Source organism: Amblyraja radiata, chromosome 25 (genome assembly GCF_010909765.2).
Source record: "Amblyraja radiata isolate CabotCenter1 chromosome 25, sAmbRad1.1.pri, whole genome shotgun sequence".
In the NCBI taxonomy this organism is placed as follows: Eukaryota; Metazoa; Chordata; class Chondrichthyes; order Rajiformes; family Rajidae; genus Amblyraja; species Amblyraja radiata.
Genome location: NC_045980.1, coordinates 5,691,900 through 5,716,670, shown reverse-complemented (window position 1 = coordinate 5,716,670; position 24,771 = coordinate 5,691,900). Strand labels below are relative to the sequence as shown.

The 24,771-nt window shown below is 41.9% G+C and overlaps 1 protein-coding gene across 1 annotated transcript in view; it reads left to right on the top strand.

Annotated features, from left to right (window-relative positions):
• fbxw8 (F-box and WD repeat domain containing 8) overlaps nt 1-24,771 on the top strand; it is a 182,592-nt gene that overhangs the window by 141,942 nt on the left and 15,879 nt on the right. The window contains exon 8 of the mRNA XM_033043117.1: nt 5,810-5,937. Within this exon, the coding sequence (XP_032899008.1) occupies nt 5,810-5,937 (128 nt within the window). The remainder of the gene's footprint in view (nt 1-5,809; nt 5,938-24,771) is intronic.

The window sequence follows — 24,771 nt, the reverse complement described above, 5'->3', positions numbered from 1 at the left end:
GAGATCCTGAGCTAAACACAAATTGCTGGAAGAATTTAGCGGCTCATGAATCATACATTGTGAAAACAGGCACAAACTCCCATGTCTGTGCTGGTCATCTAGTGCATGGCTATAGCTAAGACCTTTTTCATATATAAGGTTAAAAATGTAGACATTCATGAATAGAACAAAATGTTATGTTTTCATCTAAAATGTTCTTTATTTTATCATAAATATTATTTTTCTTTTAAAGTGGTTAATCTTAACAAAAGTAGAAAGGAATCTTTAATTGATAGATATATTTGTGGATTAATATTTTATGTAATTTAACAGCCTATCCAAAAGTAAGGTATCATAATTCCTATTGTGACCTTGTAACAAGAACACGGCTGTTTAATCTTTAAAGTATGTTTTGAGATTCAGTGAGATTATGGCTGACCTGTGACCAGGTACTCATATACCCACCTTTTCTCCACTTTGCTTAGTATCTCTGGCTCTCCAAAATTGATAATTTATTGTTTAAAGCTAAGAATTGGCCTACCATCAACTTTTCTTGGCAGAAGTGAAATCCAATTTCCAGTCTCCCCTATTTCTGGGATCACTTGCTGTAACACCTGGGACTAACTTCTGAACTGGCTCTGGCCCTGAACTGCCCAAACCACTGGAAAACCATTTACTACATCTATTCAAGAGAACTCCTTAATAACATATTTACTCTCATTCACAATGTACACATTTTTATTTGAGCCTCCATATTTATGATCGGCAAGGCATTAACATTGTACTGAAGCACTAAATAACATTCAATTCTACCTGATGTTAGTAGATGCCTATGTTTCCACATTCAAACACTCTTGGGATTTTCCACTTATAACCATTTAACCTCTGACCACCACTGCCAACTTTTTTTACATTGTGTTTCACCCACATGAACATTTTTTGTGATATAAATATTTGTGCCAAATAAGGTCAAAATTATATAAATTACCAATTATTGATTTATAGCAGAATAATTGTGAAATACTTTAGACTTTTATTGGTGCCATTTAATCTTTATATAGTACTAGACTAAGTGGGACCCGTTGGGTCCCAGCATCACACAGGAGGGCTGGTCATCCAACGCAATATTCCACCTCTCCACCAATTCTAATATTGGAGCGCTAGTATGGGTGTTGTGGGCTGAAGGGACTGGTTTCCAGAGGGCTAGTATGCAAATTGTGCGCCAAATGGATTCTTGGGCTGGCGTCTCAGCCATACAAGCCTGTTGTGCTGGCAACTCACACTCACGGCTGGTGGGCTGGTAGTTGACTCGCGTCTAATCCTTGAAATTCTATTTCAAGCAGGGTATAAGGCCACTAAATTCAAGTGCAGTTTCTTACCACTTCTAGCAGGGTGCAAGGCCACCAAATTCAAGTGCAGTTTCATACCATTTGAAGTAGGGTGCAAAGCCAATAAAGACAGCGAGTCGTGACCTCTCCCTCCTCCATCTTGCAGAGACTGAGCCACACCCACATTTCCGGGTTTTATAACCCCTCCCCCCCGCACCGGAAAAGGTGTGGCTTTCATGGAGTGATTGACAGGAGAGAGATTCTCAACATTTAAAAAAAAACTAATAACACTTTTATTTTTCATTGATGGGAAGAATTCTCTGCACCTGCTCAGCGGAGGGGGACTGAGTAAGATGGCCAAAAATCACAGCCGTAAGTGGTAGCGTTTTATCTAAAATCAATATACAGTGCAAACAGGAAGTAAGTGCATTTACAGTAGTGCCTTTTAACCAAGCCAAAGCACACCAAGCCACCATTTGCAGTAAGTAGTGCCTTTCAACTTCATGCCACCATTTGCAGTGTGGTACCTTTCAACTTCAAGCCAATGCACCCACGCCACCATTTGCAGTAAGTAATGCCTTTTAACTTCAAGCCATTGCATCCAAGCCACCATTTGCAGTAAGTAGTGCCTTTCAACTTCAAACCACACCCAAGCCACCATTTGCAGTAAGTAGTGCCTTTCAACTTCAAGTCAAAGCTCCCAAGCCACCATTTGCAGTAAGTAGTGCCTTTCAACTTCATGCCACCATTTGCAGTGCCTTTCAACTTAATGTCAAAGCACCCAAGCTACAATTTGCAGTAAGTAGTGCCTTTCAACTTAAAGCCAAAGCACCCAAGCCATCATTTGCAGTAAGCAGTGCCTTTCAACTTCAAGTCAAAGCTCCCAAGCCACCATTTGCAGTAAGTAGTGCCTTTCAACTTCAAGCCACACCCAAGCCATCATTTGCAGTAGTTGGTGTCTTTCAACTTCAAGCCACACACCAAGCCACCATTTGCAGTAAGTAGTGCCTTTCAACCAAGCCAAAGCAACCAATCCACCATTTGCAGTAATAGTGCCTTTCAACTTCAAGCCAAAGCAACCAAGCCACCATTTGCAGTAATAGTGCCTTTCAACTTCAAACCAAAGCTCCCAAGCCACCATTTGCAGTAAGTAGTGCTTTCAACTTCAAGCCAAAGCACCCAAGCCACCATTTGCAGTAAGTAGTGCCTTTCAACTTCAAGCCAATGCACCCACGCCCCCCCATTTGCAGGAAGTAGTGCCTTTCAACTTCAAGCCACACCCAAGCCATCATTTGCAGGAAGTAGTGCCTTTCAACTTCAAGTCAAAGCTCCCAAGCCACCATTTGCAGTAAGTAGTGCCTTTCAACTTCATGCCACCATTTGCAGTGCCTTTCAACTTAATGTCAAAGCACCCAAGCTACAATTTGCAGTAAGTAGTGCCTTTCAACTTAAAGCCAAAGCACCCAAGCCATCATTTGCAGTAAGCAGTGCCTTTCAACTTCAAGTCAAAGCTCCCAAGCCACCATTTGCAGTAAGTAGTGCCTTTCAACTTCAAGCCACACCCAAGCCATCATTTGCAGTAGTTGGTGTCTTTCAACTTCAAGCCACACACCAAGCCACCATTTGCAGTAAGTAGTGCCTTTCAACCAAGCCAAAGCAACCAATCCACCATTTGCAGTAATAGTGCCTTTCAACTTCAAGCCAAAGCAACCAAGCCACCATTTGCAGTAATAGTGCCTTTCAACTTCAAACCAAAGCTCCCAAGCCACCATTTGCAGTAAGTAGTGCTTTCAACTTCAAGCCAAAGCACCCAAGCCACCATTTGCAGTAAGTAGTGCCTTTCAACTTCAAGCCAATGCACCCACGCCCCCCCATTTGCAGGAAGTAGTGCCTTTCAACTTCAAGCCACACCCAAGCCATCATTTGCAGGAAGTAGTGCCTTTCAACTTCAAGTCAAAGCTCCCAAGCCACCATTTGCAGTAAGTAGTGCCTTTCAACTTCAAGCCAAAGCAACCAATCCACCATTTGCAGTAAGTAGTGCCTTTCAACTTCATGCCACCATTTGCAGTAGTTGGTGTCTTTCAACTTCAAGCCACACCCAAGCCACCATTTGCAGTAAGTAGTGCCTTTCAACTTCAAACCACCATTTGCAGTAAGTAGTGCCTTTCAACTTCAAGCCACACCCAAGCCATCATTTGCAGGAAGTAGTGCCTTTCAACTTCAAAGCTCCCAACCCACCATTTGCAGTAAGTAGTGCCTTTCAACTTCATGCCACCATTTGCAGTAAGTAATGCCTTTCAACTTCATGCCACCATTTGCAGTAAGTACTGCCTTTCAACTGCAAGCCAAAGCACCCAAGCCACCATTTGCAGTAAGTAGTGCCTTTCAACTTCAAGCCACACCCAAGCCATCATTTGCAAGAAGTAGTGCCTTTCAACTTCAAGTCAAAGCTCCCGCCACCATTTGCAGTAAGTAGTGCCTTTCAATTTCAAGACACTCCCAAGCCAAGCCAACCAGGGGAGGGGAGGGAGGGGCGGGCGCTTTCTGGAGCGCTTTGCAAGCTTTAGAAGCAATAGAGGCACTTTTTGCAAGCTTTAGAACCAATAGAGACACTTTTTGCAAGCTTTAGAACCAATAGAGACACTTTTTGCAAGATTTAGAACCAATAGACATTTTTTGCAAGCTTTAGAACCAATAGACTTTTTTTGCAAGCTTTAGAACCAATAGACATTTTTTTGCAAGCTTTAGAACCAATAGACATTTTTTTGCAAGCTTTAGAACCAATACATTTTTTGCAAGCTTTAGAACCAATGGAGACACTTTTTGCAAGCTTTAGAACCAATAGACACATTCTGCAAGCATTTTAGAACCACTAAGGGCACTTACATTTGAGTAGACATGTGTTCAGTTATTCACAGCTCAGAGAAACGTGACCCTCTGCCTTCCTCCATCTTGAAGAGACTGTGTGGCACACCACTTCCTGGTTTTATAGTCCCTCCCCCCTGCCGCCAGCAGAGAGAATGGTGAATTTCTAAAAACATTAATATCTCTGTCATTTTTAATCGACGGGAAAAATCCTCGGCACACATGCGGCAGAGGGGGGCTCTGAGCAAGGTGGCCAAAAATGACGGCCGTAGGTGGCGGCGTTCTCTCGGAAATCGCAGCACAGAAGGCCAAAACCGATCAAGAACAGACTTTTAGTAATATAGATAGACAGATAAGTAAGTTGTGTATTGAAGAAAACTGAAAGCTAGAATAGTACATTTCAAGAATATTATGTGTGAAATGTTTTAAGTTTCATGTGCGATGCTCCGGTATTCCCTGGGAAACGTCTTCTCATTTTGCACTGTACAACTGTTGCTTTGCAAGATGACAATAAAGGTTGAATAAGAATATTTATTGCCCACAAAATCTATTCAGATTCTGATATGTGCACATCAGAAGTGGCTCTATTCTGCGAGCTCTAAATTATGCTTTGATTACATTTGATACCAATGGTTTGTCTAGGATATCTATTAGGCTTTAAGTGCAGTAATCAGATGCATTTTGATATTTTTGGGTAAAATATAACAGTAATTATGCATAATTCTAGCCTGCATTCTGTCATTCGCTCCTGATAGCGTGACTCATTTTTCTAGTCTGGAATACTGAAAATTGAATTATTCACTTAGTGGCTTCTTGCAGTCAGTCCATTACTGTTTCAAAAGCCATGGTGTGCTCCTGGGAACATTACTTAACTCTTTTTGATGACCTTCCTAAAATGTTGACGAGTTGACCAAGTACAGCAATAATCAATACATTAGGTAACAAAGAAAATAATCAATTAACTAAGTCTGTAATGGATTTGAAAGACAATCCTGTGACCTGTATAAAATGACATAAATGGAATGAAAAGTATTACTAAATATAAATTTGAAGACCAGAACATTCATACTTAAAAAACAATCTTTATAATTTAATATTGTTAATAATTAGCACTTAGTAATTTATAGTTAATCCATCTGGCAAAACTGACAACATTCAATTATTTACAGTATTGTTTACTTGTCAACATAACACTTGCTTTTTTGTAGGAAGGAACTGCAGATAGACACAAAATGCTGGAGTAACTCAGCGGGACAGGCAGCATCTCTGGAGAGAAGGAATGGGTGACGAAGGGTCTGAAGAAGTGTCTGGACCCGATACGTCACCCATTCCTTCTCTCCAGAGATGCTGCCTGTCCCGCTGAGTTACTCCAGCATTTTGTGTCTAACACTTGCTTTTGATATGTTTGTACAATACATTAATTTATCAGGGCAGATTTGAAAGATTGCTAGATTTTTCATCCATTGATCATTGGAAAATGTAGATTGAAATAGGTAGTGAATGTTTCTGCTGCTGGAGATATTAATGTTTATGAGAGCATAGAAGGATGATGGGGTTTTTTTTAATTTGTTGTTCTGGTTCCTTGTTGATCATGTTTTGGTATATTAAAAAATTACAAAACTTTAATTATCTTCTAGGTCCACATTTATTGCCTACAAACAGCACAACCTTTGTCAACACTGGGTAATGCTCTAGGAGACTTCACCTGCGTGAACTTAAGGGATAGTCCTCCTTATCTGGCTGTTACCGGGAACAAGGACAGGAAGTATGTAAAAAATATTTATCCAAGACTAAATCTTAACACATTTGTTTAATTTTCATTTCTTTATTTTTAGTCCCCTAGCAATGGGGAAAAAAGCAATATAATTTTGCTTCAACATTTCGGTGAAATGTCTATCAGATATTATCAAATCACATATGCTATTACTTTATCAAATATCGGAACCCTATTCAACATGAACATTATTGTATTGTACCTCGTCATTGAAGCAAAATTGGAAATGTACAAACTCAATAGCCAACTATATCTTATTAGTTCTCAGATTTAATTCAGAATTACTGCTGATACATATAAGGACATAGAACAGTCTGAAGAAGGGTCTCGACTGGAAACATCACCCATTCCTTCTATCCAGAGATGCTGCCTGTCCTGCTGTGTTACTCCAGCATTTTGTGTCTATCTTTGGTGCAAACCAGCATCTACAGTTCCATCCTACACATAAAACAGTACAGCACTGGAACAGGCCCTAATGCCCACAGGTGTCTGCGTCGAGCATGCAGCCAAGTTAATCTCCTCTGCCTGCATGTGATCTATATATCCACATTCCCTGCGAATTAATGTGCTATCATATTTAAAGGCATTTTAAATGCCATTAGCGAATATGTTTTCACCACCAACCCTGGCAGCACGCTTCAGGCACCCACCACTCTAAGTCTAAAAAAAATTGCCCCTCTGATCTTAAAGCTATACCCTCTTGTCTTTGGCATTTCCACCCTGGGAATAAGAATCTGACTCAGTACCCTATATATTCCTCTCATGATTTGATATACTCTCATCAGGTCTCCACTCAACCTCTGACACTCCTGAGAAAACAATGCAAGTTTGTCCAACCTCCCCTTGTAGCTAATACCCTCTATCTAGGCTGTGTTTTAGATTTTAAGAGGGCACAAAGTGCTGCTGTAACTCAGCTGGAGTAACTCAATCTGAAGTAGGGTCCTGACCCAAAACGTCACCTATTCATGTTGTCCAGAGATACTGCCTGACCAGCTGAGTTACTCTAACACTTATTTTTTGCAAACTAGCATCTGCAGTTCCTTGTATCCATCCTGTAACTTAGTTGTAGAGTGATACATTGTGGAAAGAGGCCCTTCGGCCCAACTCCCACACCGGCCAACATGTCCCAGCTACACCAATCCCACCTGCCTGCGCTTGGTCCATAATCCCTTCTGCTTCCTCTCCAAAACTCGCCATCTTTCCTGTCATGGGGCAACCAGAGCTGCTCACAATACACCAAATGCAATCTAATCAAAGTTTTATAAAGCTGCAATGTGACTTTGTGACTTTTATACGCAACGCCTACTTAAAGAAAGGAAGGAAGGAAGAATGTCCATGCATCTTTAGCTTGTTTCCACTTGTGAGTACAGAAATGTTAAGTGTACCTTTGGCTTCAGTTACAGGTCTGCATCCCACTGTTCTCTCAAACACCTAGTATTTGACAGCTTTTACTAATTTTCCATTCCATATACACAGACATTAGACTTCATAGTATATTAAAACAGAAGGGACAAAACTCCAACAATTTAGAGCATGCAATCTATTTTCAGCTTGTAATCATTTCCAGCTGTAGCAGTATTATCTTATGGAGTTTATGCAGTCATTGAATTAACATCTAAGCATATTAGTTCAGCAACAAAATATTACAATCTTGTTGTGATATATTTATGCTCAGCCACAGTTTCTTCCTTTAATTTCAATTTTCCTTCCCTTTCAATGTATAATATCAATATAATGTGTTCTGCCATTCACATTGCACTTGTGTGATGCTAATGCCAACTTTATACACAATGCCATGAAATCAAGCCTGTTTTGAGTTGGTTGAAAATTCAAAACAAAATCACAGCACATACACATCAAGAACTGGGACTGCCATATCCACGTCAGCATGCAGAGCAAGCTTTTTTTTAAGTAATCCCCAAGCATTCAAAATTTGAATCACATCTGCCTCAACTGTGTTGGAAATAAGTCAAAGGAATTATTTATCCTGTTAACACTAATGTGGTTGTGTCATTTTTGGCTTCACTGTTGTGATCATTAGTCAGGGAAATTATTGATGCTGTTAGCATTAATCTGCTTGCATCAGTCTTACTCGCATTGCAGAATTATGTTACATTTCTGGATCATGTTCATTAAAGAGTCTCAAGTGGGACTACTAGTGGAAGGTTTGTAGATTTAACAAAAAGCGTCTTCTGGGATTATTCTTACTTCGCTATAACATTACAAAAGTGTATATATATATGCTATTTAATTTTGTTGTTTGGTCCCATTGTGCTGTGGGAGTTAATTACTAAGCTTCAGCAAGGCCTCTCCATTGATTCGGATTGTTTCTTGCATTAGTTTGCCAGCAATGTCCGGTAATAAGGAGTTATTATCTGGTATTAGCCAACTTGATTCTTGAATTCAATGTAAACATTTCAAGCTGTAGGAAAATGATAGAGCTATTTCACTGTTGAAAAAAAATATTGGCAGCGAGCCAAGCAAATAATCAGAACGAAAGCATTAATTTTATTAATACAATGTTTTTACATTTTGAAATGAAAGCCTATAAAATGAAATATTATTTATTTTTAAAGGAAATGGGAAATTTGTCCATAGAAAAGGCACCTTCCTTTTAAATGTAGGAACTGTAGATTTGCTTCTTTCTATAACTTTTCACAAACCAGGGTAAGACCTTCACGGTGAATAGCAGGGCTCTGGGGAGTATTGTGGGGAAGGGATCAAGAGGTACAGACATGTAGTTCCTTGAAAGTGGCGTCACAGGTAGGTAGGATGGTTAAGCAGGCTTTCGGCACATTGGCCTTCATCAGGTATTGAGTATAGAAGTTGGGATGTTATGTTGCAGTTGTACAAGACGTTGGTGAGGCCAGATTTGCAATATTGTGTTCACTTTTGGTCACCTTGTTATAGGAAATTTGTTGTTAAGCTGGAAAGAGTGCAGAAAAGATTTGCGAGGATGTTGCCAGGACTTGAGGGCTTGAGCTAAAGGGAGACGTTGGGCAGGCTGGGACTTTATTCCTTGGAATGCAGTAGTAAGGGGTGGTCTTATATAAGTTTATAAGATCATGAGGGGAATAGATAGGGTGAATGGATCGAGTATTTTACCCAGAGATGTGGTATCAAAAACCAGTGGACATGGTTTTAAGGTGAGAGGGGAAAGATTTAATTGCAACCTGAGGTGCAACTTGTTCACACAGAGGGTGGTAGTTGACACAGGTACAATAACAACATTTAAAAGACAATTAAACAGGTACATGGATAGGAAACGTTCAGAGGGATATGGGCCAACGCGGGCAGGTGGGGCTAGTGTAGATGGAGCATCTTTGTCGGCTTGGACCAAAAGGGCTGTTTCCATGCATGACTCTGTGACTATGACATTAGTGAAATAACTGCAATTTTGATGTGACATAAAGTGCTATTTAGTTGGTCATGTTTAATGATTCTTTGGTATGGAGCTTTCTGACCTGCCATCCTTTCTGGTGCGGATACTTTTGGGTAGCAAGTGGAAAGAATTGCTGTGTGTTAGTAAAGTTCCACTGCAAGTTTAAGCCATATTTAACCAATTTTACATCTTATTATGAGTTGTGCTTGGCATTCGTCATATAATTCCCTTCGGCATGTGTGTGAAATTGTGAATTTGCAGATAGAACCAGGATTTTTCCACATAATACATATAACCAGGCTGACTAATGATAATGGAGACATGAAAGATGGCACCTGCTGGAATCTTGACCAAGAAACAAAGTGCTGAGGAACTCAGCAGGCTTCAGTATGAAGAAGAGTCCTGAAATGCCATCTGTCCATTCTCTCTACAGATGCTGCCTGTCTTGCTGTGTTCTTCCAGTACTTTGCTTTCAGACTAATGACAATACAAGGTGGGTGCGTCCGTCTGGCTGTGTATTGGAAAACCAAAACAGTTTTGTTTGGAGGGAGCCATGATTTATATGAAACTGCAATAATTATCTGCTCGTGCTCATGTGGCTTGCGAAAAGAAGGGACAGAGGAAGAGAACACACTCGTAATGCCTCAAAGGGAAGGGAACAAGATGCAGCCTGGGATCAATGGAACACTGGAATCTGTGACTGGAAAAGATTGCTTAGATAGTGTAAATAATTAGAGAGTTTGATCGATGAGGAAATTGCAGTTAATTTATTAAGGCATGTAAAACCTGACGAGGCTTAAGTATTTTTTAGAGGCCCAAGGCCAGCTGAGTATGTATTGATGAAGGAATGCTTTGAATTCATTATCATTTCAGTAGGGGCTATAAAGAACTAGAGGAGGGTTAGGATCAGTGTTGGTGAAATAATATAGTATCCTTATTAACATCACAGCAAAAGGGCAGAAGGTTCACAAATGAGCCTATTGTGGTGGTGGGGAAGATTCAGTGCCATGCCGTGATTAATTACTCAAGGTAGGCAGACAGTCGGCTTTTTAAAAAAAATCTTAAAATGCGCATGCGCAGATTGTTCTCTCTGTAAAAAATAAAAATAAGTAACAATTCAATTTGCCCAAGGCTTCTAAATCTCCTTCATTTTTTAATTACTGAATGGGTGGGGGACGGAGGTTGAAGGCAGGTGGAGAGATGGTGGGAAAAACGGGAGCACTCCGGGACAACATGAATCAGTTGTCATCTTATTGAATGACAATACTAATTCAAGGGACCAAATGGAGGGAGAGTTCCTTTCACAGTATGTGGAGAGTCTGTGCCAGAGGTTAAAGATGCGGAGCGGGCAGGAGTGTTGAGAAGGAGAGGGTGGAGCTCATGTCAGACTCACTCACTGCTGCAGCAGCGCTCCGGGCACGGACAGCAGAACAGGCCGCCACTTCCCGGGAGGGAAGCAGCTCGGGTGCCTGCGAGCGGCTGCCGGGACCCGACAGCAGAACCGGCTGCCACTTCAGCACCTTCTGCCGGCCTGCTCACCTCTGGCAGTGCTCTCCGTCTGAACATCTCTTACCTGCCGCTCGCCGGCTTCGCTCATGTCAGCCGCTTCCCACAAATCCTTAAATTCCATCAGCCGAGTAACCTCAATTGGTCCCTTGAGCGCGCTGTCGGAATTTAAGGATTTGCGGGAAGCGGCTGACATGAGTGAGGCTGGCGAGCGGCAGGAGAGAGGTTTTCAGATGGAGAGCACTGCCAGAGGTGAGCGGGGACCGGCAGAAGGTGCTGTCCGGTCCCGGCGGCCACTTGCAACCACTCAAGCTAATTCACTCCCCAGCCACAATGTGGTGGCTCCGTGCCTGGAGCATCGCGGCAAGTGGGTTACTGGCCCTGATTCCCTCCTTGACAACGCTCCTGCCCTCCCCGCAACTTTACCCCGGGCCAGACTCCCCAAATGCTGTGAAAGGAGCTCTCTCCACCCAGGATATACGGTATTTAAAAACATAAAGCACCAAGAAATGTACTTACCACGTTAATGGTACACAAACTCCATTCTTCTCTCTTTGTTTCTTAAGATACTCTTAAAATAATGACAATCCATATTTGAAAAACCCGCCAAGGAGCTCGCGCTGCGCATGCGCAGTACTGCAAAGGCAGAAATTCAGCTGCCTTCAGCCCTGCTTGTCATTAACGGCTTCAAGCAGCGCTGACGGCACGTGGGCTGCACAGACCTTCGCGTGTTACAAGTGCTGCGGATGAAAGGCACGGAGAATTATGCCTACCTAAGAGATCGATCTCTTAGATAGGCATAATTCGTCCATGCCTTTACTATTTATATTTAATAATTGCCATTTCATAATTTTAGTCAGGGTAGGCAGTGCCTACCTTGCCTACCCTGATGGCACGTGCCTGGGAAGATTGATATCATCAATAAATGCCTCCAGGTTCTGCTGATGTTATGCTGGGGGAAAAATCATATTAAGATTGCAGAAGCATATAATTGGTGTAATAACTGCATTGCAGCAACTAAACCAGGCAGCTGCATTAGTGCCTGTAAGTGTGTGGTATCGTGCAGCTGGAAGACAAGGGCAACAGTGTTCATCACCTCCACAAACACCTCCCAATATCATTCTGTTCCTTCTTCCTTATTTGCCAGGTCAATATCCAGGAATTCCTGACACAGCTATGAGAATACTTTCACCATAAAAACCAAAGTGATTGAAATAGGTTTAGCTACCTTCAACTTCTCAAAGGCCATGAGTGATGAGCACCATATGGTGGCCAAAACTGTGCAGGAATACAAATGTTTTAACATTGACATTGCAATTGTAAATCATGTAATAACTCTATTCTGTTGAGAATAGAACTGCAAGCATTTTGCTTGGAAAGTATTGCAAATGTACAGCATTGTTGTGGGTCAAAGAATACAGTTGACTTTCCCAGGGACCATCAGCTGCTTTGTATCCACCCATGTGTTATTTTTATGTAAAACAATATTTGGTATTACAATAGATGTGACGTTTTTTCCTCTTTTATTTACAAAGACTTTTGTTTTCATAAAGTGACCTATGTAGAGATGAGTTGAAACTTGATACCTGTGATCATCTTGAAGACATTAATTTCAAATGCAAGATGGTATGAAGAATGTCATTTACTATAAGTGAAGGATATAACTTGTATTTGTACATACCAGCAAAAAAGAAAGGTTATCTGTACATATGCATGAATTGGATTTTTTGATGGGGGAAAAAATTAGAATCCTTTATTTATATCTATATTTTATAAGCTGTTCTTTTATTGGAAAAATAAATCAGCAAATTGAATACTTCGGGGGTATTGTCCCTCGGGTTGGCTTTTTTCTCTAAGTGTATTTGCAGCATTTGGCTGATACAATTGGTATTCCAGTGAGAACTGTTAAAGATTATTCTTTATGTCTATAGCATTTATTTGGCAAGAAACATCTAGCTTTAAAATTAAAGACCAAATGGTGTTTCACATAAAACCAGGGAATAAACACAAGTGCACTGAGGGCTACAGTAGTTTGTGAGAGAGCTCCAATGAACAGATTTCAGATTCCATTTAGTTGATTAAAGGCATCAAAAAGATGCTTGTTTCAGGTGCTTTAGAGATTTCCTCAAACAGTCCTTTGGCTAAGCTGCTCAAAATGATAATCCAAAAACAGTGGGGAAATGGAAATAGAAGCACAAATATTGCACATTGTGGCACAAAGCCAAGGTCTAATGGATTTTTCTTTGCTTCTGAGGAGCCGGTTTTTAGTTGTAAATCGTGGGTGCAGTTGGCAGCCCAGTCCCATGGTGAGTGTCAGATTGTGGGGCATGGTTTGCCTGCCAAGAAAAGTATACTCATGTCTGAGGAGCAGCTTGCAGAATAATTGATTAATTGTCAAATTACTTTATGAACTTTAGATTGATTAATTGTAGAGCACTTTGCCTGCAAATTCTTACAAATGAATAAGAAAAGCTCTTGTTTGTCTTTCTATTTAAATTGATACTAATTCAGCATTAGCAGATGTGAGTGTCTGTAAAAGCATCGGTTGTGTGATGAAAGCTCATTGTCTTTTCCCCATGGTGATTCTCTTGCAGGAATACAATTTGATTTTGTTAGTAGCTTTTGTGGAAAAAAATATAAGTGTTGGGTATGAATTTTGTTGTCATTTTGCAAATGGCTTTGAAGTGACACAGCTTCCTTTTGAAGATATGCAGGAACTCAGCATGTAAACACAAGCAGTGCACCAATAAAGTTTGGCCCATAAAGTTTGTTCCACTATATAGAAATATCACAATTGATCTCATGATAACCTAAAATCTGCACATCCATATACCTACAGTAATCTTTTACCCCTTTACTTATCAAGTATTTTTCTCCGGGTTAAAGAAAAACAAATAGTATTTCTACTGTACCGTGAAAAAGGAGATTTCAAAGAAATGTTTGGTTTAGTTTAGTGTATTATTATCATGAGGACCGAGATACAGTGAAAAGCTTTTGTTTGCATGCTTTTTAGTCAAAGAAAAGGCTGTGCATGAATACAATCAAGCTGCCCAAAGTGCACAGATAAAGGATAAAGGGTACAACATTTAGTGCAAGTTATAAAATTGAAGTTCAATAAAGTCCGATTCAAGATAGTTCAAAGATCTCCAGTGAGATGGATGGGAGGTCAGAACTGCACACTAGCTGATGAGAGGACCGTTCAGTTGCCTAATAACAGCTGGGAACAAACTGTCCCTGAATCTGTAGGTAGGCATTTTCAAACTTCCAGCCTGATGGGAGAGGTGAGAAGAGGGAGTGACCGGGATGAGGCTGGTCCTTGATCGTACTGGCCGTCTTGCCGAGGAAGTGTGACGTGTAGATGGAATCAATGGAAGGACAGTCGGTTTGAGTGATAATCTGGGCTATGTCCATAACTCTTGCAATTACTCATGGTCTTGGATGGAGCTATTCCCAAACCAGTTTGTGATGCATCCCGATAAAATGCTTTCAATAGCGTATCTGTAGAAGTTGGTGAGAGTTGTTGTGTACATGCTGAACTTCCTAAGGTTTCTAAGGAAGTAGAGGCATTAGTGTGTGAATAGAGGCATTAGTGTGCTAGTAGAGGCATTAGTGTGTGAGTAGAGGCATTAGTGTGCTAGTAGAGGCATTAGTGTGCTAGTAGAGGCGTTAGTGTGTGAGTAGAAACATAGAAAATAGGTGCAGGAGTAGGCCATACGGCCCTTCGAGCCTGCACCGCCATTCAATATGATTATGGCTGATCAACTCGGTATCCTGTACCTGTCTTCTCTCCATACCCCCGATCCCTATAGCCATAAGGACCACATCTAACTCCCTCTTAAATATAGCCTCAACTACTTTCTGTGGCAGAGAATTCCAGAGATTCACCACTCTCTGTGTAAAAAATGTTTTTCTCATCTCAGTCCTAAAAGATTTCCCCTTTATCCTTAAACTATGACCCCTTGTTCTGGACTTCCCCAACATCGGGAACAATCTTCCTGCATCTAGCCTGTCCAACCCCTTAAGAATTTTGTAAGTTTCTATAAGATCCCCCCCTCATACGCCTCCGCTGATCGAAGTGGGACCGGCCCCGCGAGGCAGTTCCCCCTCCCTGCCCCCCCTCCCTCTCTCCCCTCCCTCTCGCTCTCTCCCTCCCTCTCTCCCCCTCCCTCCCTCTCCCCCCCTCCCTCCCTCTCCCCCCTCCCTCCCTCTCTCTCCCTAACCCCTCTCCACCCCCTTCCTCTCCCCCTCCCTCTCTCTCCCCCCCTCTCTCTCTCTCCCCCCCCCCTCCCTCTCTAGACACGCCTGCGAGTTGGGGGCTATGCGTCAGTAGATAGGCAAATTATGGGGTAAAAGGAGAGAATTCCACAGATTCACGACTCTCTGTGTGAAAAATAAAATTATCATATAGCCATATAACATATAACAATTACAGCACGGAAACAGGCCATCTCGGCCCTTCTAGTCCGTGCCGAACACTTATTCTCAGCTAGTCCCATCTACCTGCACTCAGACCATAACCCTCCATTCCTTTCCCGTCCATATACCTATCCAATTTATTTTTAAATGATAAAATCGAACCTGCCTCCACCACTTCCACTGGGAGCTCATTCCACACAGCTACCACTCTCTGAGTAAAGAAGTTCCCCCTCATGTTACCCCCAAACTTCTGTCCCTTAATTCTCAAATCATGTCCTCTTGTTTGAATCTTCCCTACTCTCAATGGGAAAAACTTATCCACGTCAACTCTTGTCTATCCCTCTCATCATTTTAAAGACCTCTATCAAGTCCCCCCTTAACCTTCTGCGCTCCAAAGAATAAAGACCTAACTTGTTCAACCTTTCTCTGTAACTTAGTTGCTGAAACCCAGGCAACATTCTAGTAAATCTCCTCTGTACTCTCTCTATTTTGTTGACATCTTTCCTATAATTTGGCGACCAAAACTGTACACCATACTCCAGAATTGGCCTCACCAATGCCTTGTACAATTTTAACATTACATCCCAACTTCTATACTCAATGCTCTGATTTATAAAGGCCAGCACACCAAAAGCTTTCTTTACCACCCTATCTACATGAGATTCCACCTTCAGGGAAACTATGCACAGTTATTTCTAGATCCCTCTGTTCAACTGCATTCCTCAATTCGCTACCGTTTACCATGTACGTCCTATTTTGATTTGTCCTGCCAAGATGTAGCACCTCACACTTATCAGCATTAAACTCCATCTGCCATCTTTCAGCCCACTCTTCCAAATGGCCTAAATCTCTCTGTAGACTTTGAAAATCTACTTCATTATCCACAACACCACCTATCTTAGTATCATCTGCATACTTACTAATCCAATTTACCACACCATCATCCAGATCATTGATGTATATGACAAACAACAGTGGATCCAACACAGATCCCTGAGGCACCCCACTAATCACCGGCCTCCAACCTGACAAACAGCCATCCACCATTACTGTCTGGCATCTCCCATTCAGCCACTGTTGAATCCATCTTGCTACTCCACCATTAATACTCAACAATTGAACCTTCTTAAGCAACCTTCATCTCGGTCCTAAAAGACTTCCCCCTTATCCTTAAACTGTGGCCCCTTGTTCTGGACTTCCCCAACATCGGGAACAATCTTCTTGCATCTAGCCTGTCCAACCCCTTAAGAATTTTGTACGTTTCTATAAGATCCTCCCTCAATCTTCTAAATTCCAGCGAGTACAAGCCAAGTCTATCCAGTCTTTCTTCATATGAAAGTCCTGCCATCCCAGGAATCAGTCTGGTGAACCTTCTCTGTACTCCCTCTATGGCAAGAATGTCTTTCCTCAGATTAGACCAAAACTGTACGCAATACTCCAGGTGTGGTCTCACCAAGGCCCTGTACAACTGCAGTAGAACCTCCCTGCTCCTATACTCAAATCCTTTTGCTATGAATGCTAACATACCATTCGCTTTCTTCACTGCCTGCTGCCTACTTTCAATGACTGGTGTACCATGACACCCAGGTCTCATTGCATCTCCCCTTTTCCTAATCGGCCGCCATTCAGATAATAGTCTACTTTCCTGTTCTTGCCACCAAAGTGGATAACCTCACATTTATCCACATAATACTGCATCTGCCATGCATTTGCCCACTCACCCAACCTATCCAAGTCACCTTGCAGCCTCCTAGCATCCTCCTCACAGCTAACACTGCCCCCCAGCTTCGTGACATCCGCAAACTTGGAGATGTTGCATTCAATTCCCTCGTCCAAATCATTAATATATATTGTAAATAGCTGGGGTCCCAGCACTGAGCCTTGCGGTACCCCACTAGTCACTGCCTGCCATTCTGAAAAGGACCCGTTTACTCCTACTATTTGCTTTCTGTCTGCCAGCCAGTTCTCTATCCACATCAATACTGAACCCCCAATACCGTGGCGAGGCGAGTAGAGGCGTTGGTGTGCGAGTAGAGGCATTAGTGTGTGAATAGAGGCATTAGTGTGTGAATAGAGGCATCAGTAAGTGGAAAAATGGCAGATGGTGTTTAATTCGAGCAACTGTGAGGGATTACACTTCGGGAGGTCGAATGTAAGGGGAGAGTAAATAGGTAATGGCAAGACCCATAAGAGCATTTATGTATAGAGAGATCTTGGTGAGAAACTGTGCGATCGTTTCGCTGAACATCTTCGCTCAGTCCGCCTGGCACTACACGATCTCCCGGTTGCTAAACACTAACTTCCCCTCCCATTCTCATACTGATCTTTCTGTCCTGGGCATTCTCCACTGTCAGAGTGAGGCCAAACGCAAATTGGAGGAACAACACCTCATATTTTTCTTGGGCAGCTTACAATCCAGAGGTATCAATATTGGTTTCTCCAACTTAAGTAAAGGGGCTGTCCCACTTGGTGACTAATTGGTGAGTTTAGAAAAAATGATATGTTGAAGACCTCCTTCGACTATGTAGAAGACCTCCTTCGACTATGCTTTGAAGACCAGCTTCGACTAGCTACGACTAACTTCGGGAAAATTGGACACCAAATAGTGGAGAGTGAAGACGACCTCCATCGATCTCCTTCGACCTCCCTTCAACTATGATGAAGACTATCTACGACTACCTTCGACTACCCTCGATTATCTACGACTAACATGCCGACCTACTACGACTAAACCTACGAGTAAAAAAAGTGTTGATTTTTTCCATGCCGACCTTTTTTTACTTGCAGGCATTTTTTAACATATTGAAAAAAATGCCGCGACCTAGCTGAGGCTTCGAGTGCGTGGAGACCACTCTCGAGCATGAAGGAGAGTTACGAAGACCTCCTACGACCTCGTGTCGACCATGCTGCGAGTATGAGTCGAGGGCAAACTCGCCAGAACTCGCGGATTAGGTCGCCCAAGTGGGACAGGCCCCTTAACCCTTGCTTTCCCTCTCTCAACGTCTCTCCCCCACCCTAGATCCCCTACTATCCTCCTAATTAATTTTACTGTTTGTATGCCTCGTTGTCAGCTTCCCCTCAGCCATCAATGAACCATTGGACATTTCATTGATCATCATCTGCTCTATCTGTCCTTTTCATGCTCTTTGTAGCGTTTCATATCTCTAATTTCCCTCTCCCCTGACTCTCAGTCTGAAGAAAGGTCTCGACCCGACACCTATTCCTTCTCTTCAGAGATGCTAGCTGTTCTGCTGAGTTACTCCAGCATTTTATGCTTATCTACAGAAGGTGTATAATATGCTTGCCTTCATCTGTCAGAGCATTGAGTATAAGAATCAAAAGTCATGTTACAGCCTTACAGGAGTTTGGTTAGGCCGTATTTGGATGTTATGTACAATTCTGGACGCCCCATTTCAGGTAGGATGTGGAGGCTTTGATAAAGGGTGCAGAGAAGGTGGACCAGAATGCTGCCTTAATAGGCTAATAGGAGAAGTTATAGGAGAGTTTGAACAAACTTGGATTGGTTTCTTTGGAGTGTTGGATGCTGAGGGGAGACCTAACAGTAGGCATAGATAGGATAGACAGTCAGAATCTTTTTTCAGGGTGGACATGGAAAGGGAATAGCTTTAAGGTGTAAGGCACAAAATTTAAAGATGTGTGTGCAAGTTGTTTTATACAAAGGAAGGAAGTTACCTGGCATGTACTGGCAGAGAGGGTGGTGAGGCAAATACATCAGTGCCATTTAATTGGCTTTTAGCTATTCACATGGATATGGAGGAATATGGATCATGTGTAGGCAAAGGAAATTAGTTTAACCTGACATCATGTTCAGTACAGACATTGATTCAATGGTTCTTTATTGCCACATGTACTGAGGTGCAGTGAAATTATTTTTTTTACATACAGTTCAGTAAAAGTATTGTAGTAGCCATTTAGCATAACTCAGTATGTTACAACTATAACCAGTTACCTTTAAATTTTATCTGCCTGTAATTATGTGGGTGGGATTTATACGTAGTCGGAGGCGTGTTTGCGGCTGGGATTCTCGCGCAGACGCCCTAGTAGTGTTTAGTTTAGTTTGAAGAAGCATGCACAGCTGCCAAGTAGTACGGATTTTCCGTATTTCGTACGGAAATGCGATACGAATACGGAAATACGAATTTGCATTGATAAATACGGATTTTTTTAAAAAAACGACCATGGATTATCGTTACAACGAGTCACCGCTGCACCGGCCATGTTGCAGCAAAATCGCCTAGGAATTTTATATTTTTAAATAGCTCGGGTTTAATGAATACTGCAGAAAGATTGGAGTCGTTTATCACTTGATTCAACTGAGACGAAAAAGATTTGTTAACTGCCACTGTTACCACTTGTTAACAACCAGTAGTTAACACATAGTTATACAATGTGTCACCAATACATCTGTCTGCATTCCTCAGGAAATATAATTGTGTTTTGACCAAGTATTAATGACGCCGCGTTCCTTTGAATAAAATTAATGGGAGAATTTCTTAAAAGTCACTGTCATTTAAGGGCTCTTAGGGCATGGGCTTCTTCCTGGTGTGCAGGTACAGTCATTCACCCACGTTATTTTTAAGAAGGAACTGCAGATGCTGGAACAATCGAAGGTAGACAAAAATGCTGGAGAAACTCAGCGGTTGAGGCAGCATCTCACCCGCTGAGTTTCTCCAGCATTTTTATCCACCCGTGTTATTTAGTAATTTTTTACCTGTCATTTAGGGATGAATTTAAAAAAATTAAGTTTATGTGTGTTGCTTTTTCTCTCTCCTTCAAGGTTAGTTCTTCTGTTTACCTTTATTTGCTTCAGTTTTATTTAGTGTTATTTATCACGTTGTGGTTGTAGCTTTTGAACGATTTAGACAATAGACAATAGGTGCATGAGTAGGCCATTTGGCCCTTCGAGCCAGCACCGCCATTCAATGTGATCATGGCTGATCATCCCCAATCAGTACCCCGTTCCTGCCTTCTCCCCATATCCCCTGACTCCGCTGCCGTTAAGATCCCTATCTAGCTCTCTCTTGAAAGTATCCAGAGAACCGGCCTCCCTCTGTGGCAGAGAATTCCATAGACTCACAACTCTCTGTGAGAAAAAGTGTTTCCTCCTCTTTGTTCTAAATGACTAGCCCCTTATTCTTAAACTGATTTAAACATATCGGATTTTAAAAATTCATATAAATTCATAGCATCGCCCGGCTATCTTTCACTACTTGACTCGTGCTCATGAGATATGATTTCAGGATACTCAGATAATCTTCTAATGCGCTCATTGTACCCGAGCGCTAAATCCCTTCAGCTGTACCTGCAACTGAATTCCAATTTCTGATTTTTTTGTTTTCCTATTTGTCATTTTTTTGTTGCCCGATTATTTGGAGGCCAATCAACCGCTGTCTCTAAGGGGGTTGCATTCAATCACCGACCAGCTTCCCTTAAAATTCCCGTCCAATCAACAAATCGGTCTCCTCCCGTACAATCAGCCGCTGTCTCCAAGGGCATTGTGTCCAATCACATAATGCACTGGTCACTCGGTGACCGACCAGCTTCCCTTACTGAAGCAGACAATGGCTGCAGCCAACACAGAGAGAGAGAGAGAGAGAGAGAGAGAGAGAGAGAGAGAGAGAGAGAGAGAGAGACAGAGATATGCAAGAAAGCAGCTATGACATATAATACACAATAAACTGTATTACAAATAAACAATAAACAAGTTATGCATTCTTGTACTCTTACATGGGTATGACCGCACATTAAAAATATAATTCAGCCAAATGGCATTGTGTAAAAATACTGATTTCCTCAGTAAAATACTGATTTTCAGGTACTAGAATACTGAAATGCTCTGACGAAACCTGGCAGCTCTGAGCATGGGGGAAAGGTCACGGCTTTCCACCATGCACAAGTTTCACTACGAGTAAGATCAAAATGTACTTAAACAAGAAGAAGTTTGGATAAATATATTACTGTTTTTATTACTGCAATAAAGAAACTATTAATTAAGAAACTGCGTTTGGAAGATTTATCTTTGGATGGCATTGAATGTCTCGTGGAGAGCTCGTGAATGCGTTTCGATTCATCTCCTAAACCCCTGTCTTCAATCATAGTGACTAAAGGAAAGATTCCTTGAACGATATAAAAATCTGTCACTGCAAAAGCGCAACCTTAGATTAAATATAAGTGTATATGAATAGTGTACTGAGATAGTATACGAGAATCACCAAGTTTTGGCACCATTTTGAAGTCCAAGCTGTTATTTGCATATTTCCAAAGATCTTTCCTGGTCCCAGCACGCTGATGCAATTATAAAGGAAGCACATCAGCGCCTCTACTTCCTGAGAAGTTTACGGAGAATGGGTGTGTCAAAGAGGACTCTCTCGAACTTCTACAGGTGCACAGTAGAGAGCATACTGACTGGTTGCATCGTGGCTTGGTTCAGCAACTTGAGCATCCAGGAGCAGAAAAGACTGCAGAAAGTTGTGACCACTGCCCAGTCCATCATCGGCTCTGACCTCCCCACCATCGAAGGGATCTATCGCAGTCGCTGCCTCAAAAAGGCTGCCAGCATCATCAAGGACGCACACCATCCTGGCCACACACTCATCTCTCAGCTGCCATCAGGTAGAAGGTACAGGAGCCTGAAATCTGGTACATCCAGGTTCAGGAACAGCTTCTTCCCCACAGCCATCAGGCTCTTAAACTCGCCATCAAACAAACTCTGAACTATAACAGCCTATTGCACTTTAGCTGTTTATTTATGTGTATATATGGTCTATGCTATATAGACACACTAAACTGTTCTGTATTTATGCTTACTATATTCTGTTGTGCTGCGGCAAGCAAAAATGTCATTGTCCTATCTGGGTCACATGACAATAAACTCTCTTGACTTGACTTATAAGTGAAGGGTTCTTAATCTGGACAAAAACGCCAGTTGTTCCGCGGCTTTGCAGCAGCCTGGCCAAACAAAGCTGTTGGAGTCCTCATCCGCTGCTGCTCCCCATGTCTGGTCCCACTTGGAGCAGCGTCTGATCCAGTTGAGCCCCAAGCTGCTGCAGGGCCTCCAGCATCCCATTCCACTGTCGCCTCGATCCGTATCCACACATCCGCCAGCGAACCGTCATCTCTTTGTACCCCAGGGGTTTCTCCCGCAGTAAGACCCCAGTTCTGCTTACTGGCCCTTCACTTCCTTGCATCCGCTGCTGCTGTCATCTTGAATCTCATCACTCTCCTCTCCAGCCCTCGGGGCCAGGCAGAACAGGGTTCAATGGCTTGACTCTCGGGGTCAGGCTTGTGGGCTGAAGGGATCGTCCCTGTTCTGTACTGTTCTATGTTGTTAATATTATACATAATACTCTAGACGTGGTGTCACGAATGCCCCATAGAACTGAAGCATAATTTTCCTATTTTTGTATTCAAATTTTTGGAGAAAACGCAGGAATGGTGGATGATCAGCCATGATCATATTGAATGGCGATGCTGGCCTGAAGGGCCGAATGGCCTACTCCTACACCTATTTTCTATGTTTCTAAATATCCTAGCAATTAAATATAACATTCTGCTTTTCCTGTGTACAAATACTTTTTAAATCATGTACGAGGACTCCTAAATTCCCTGACATATTGGAGCTCTCCAGCTCTCACCGTTTGATAACATGGTGCACTTTTTAATTTTATTTGTAAAATATACAATTGCACGTTTTTTCCACATTCCACTCCATTAGCCAGAACGTTGCCCAGTCCCGTGGTTCAGCCTCATCGTTTCCAGCCTCCTCTGTCAGCAAATTTAGCAACATTGCTTCAGTGCTTTCATCCGTCATTTATATAAAGTGCAACATGTTGATGTCCTCGCATCAATCCCTATGACACATCACTTTCTGTATCTTGCCAACAAGATAAGCTCCGTTATGCTTATTTTCTGTTTCCTGTTAGCAAGCCTATCTTCTATCAATGGCATGAGCCATTAAACCATGGACTTTAAAAATGTCCACAGTAATCTTTTATACTGAACCCTAAAGAATGTTTCTGTAAATCTTGGGCGATTCCCTTTATCCATAGCACATGTCATTTATTTAGACAATTCCAGTAAATTTGCCAAACATGAGCTCTCTTTAAGAAAATCATATTGATGTTGTAAGTGTTCTGCCATAACATATTAGCTTCTGACATACTCTCAATTTTAAGTTAACTGGCCTGTAGTTTCCCACTTTCTGTTTCTTCCTTTTTCAAGTTGAGCTATTTCAATTTTAAGATAAGGGATTTTTAAAATAATTATTTAAGTTCAACTTGCAGGAGTTTGAAAGTGGCACAGTGTAGAGTTGATGCCTTAAAGCGTCAGAGACCTGGGTTCAATCCTGACTACGGGTGCTGTCTGTTCGCAGTTTGTATGTTTTCCCCGTGACCTGTGTCGGTTTCCTCCGGGTGTTCCGGTTTCCTCCTACACTCCAAAGACGTACAGGTTTGTAAGTTAATTGGTTTTGGTTATAAACTGGTAAAATTGTCCCTATCGTGTAGGATAGTGTTACTATGCGGGGATCGCTGGACAGCACGAACAAGGTGGGCCGAAGGACCTGTTTCCATGCTGTATCTCTAACACCAAACTAAATTGCTTTCTGTTCCTTTCTCACCTTGTCCCATCTGGTGGGTGGATTTGCCATAATTTTAAGAAACCAATGCTTATGGCAATATAGTCCACTGATGTTTGTTCAGCTGCAACATGAAGCTTAATATAACAACATCTGTTGCTGTGTTGTATCTGAACCTGCAAAACCAAAAGGATCATGTTTCCTTGCATTGAAATTGTCCTTTGGAGTTAATAGTGCGGCTTAATGTTCAGTCTGGCTCAGAAACCTCATGAGCATTTCCATTCTTCCAAATCCCAAATTTGAATTTTGGTTCCCATGAAAAGAAAAGTAAAGCCAATTAAAATGAAAAATGAATTGAAAATAAAAAGTGATTGAGTGAATGAGTAATTGATTAGATGTTGATGCGGGGTTGGGAACACTAGCATTGGATTAGGAAACTATTACTGCAAACATACGCATTGCCAGTTAGTCATACAGCACAGAAACAGGCCCCTGCTGACCAAGGTGGCACTATTTACACTAGCCCCACCTTCCACTATATGGCCCATATCCCTCTAAACATTTTCTATCCATGTACCTATCCAAATGCTTGCAAAATCCTGTTATAGTACCTGCCTCAACTACCTCCTCCAGTTGCTCGTTCCAAAACCCACAATACCTTTCAGGTTCCTCTTTTCACTTTCACCTTAAACCTATGTCCACTGGTTCTTGATTCCCCTACTCTGGGTAAAAGACTGTCCATTCACCCCATCCATTCCCTTCATGCTGAGCTGTTGTGCAGCTCAGTTCTTTTCCCAGGAACCCACAAAATAAATGGACTGAATGTTTATGTGTGATTAAGTGGACAAATGAATGAGTAGTACCAATAAAAACCTAATGCTCATTTAATCCAAAAAATTGTAGAAGGACTGAAAATTGCTTAATT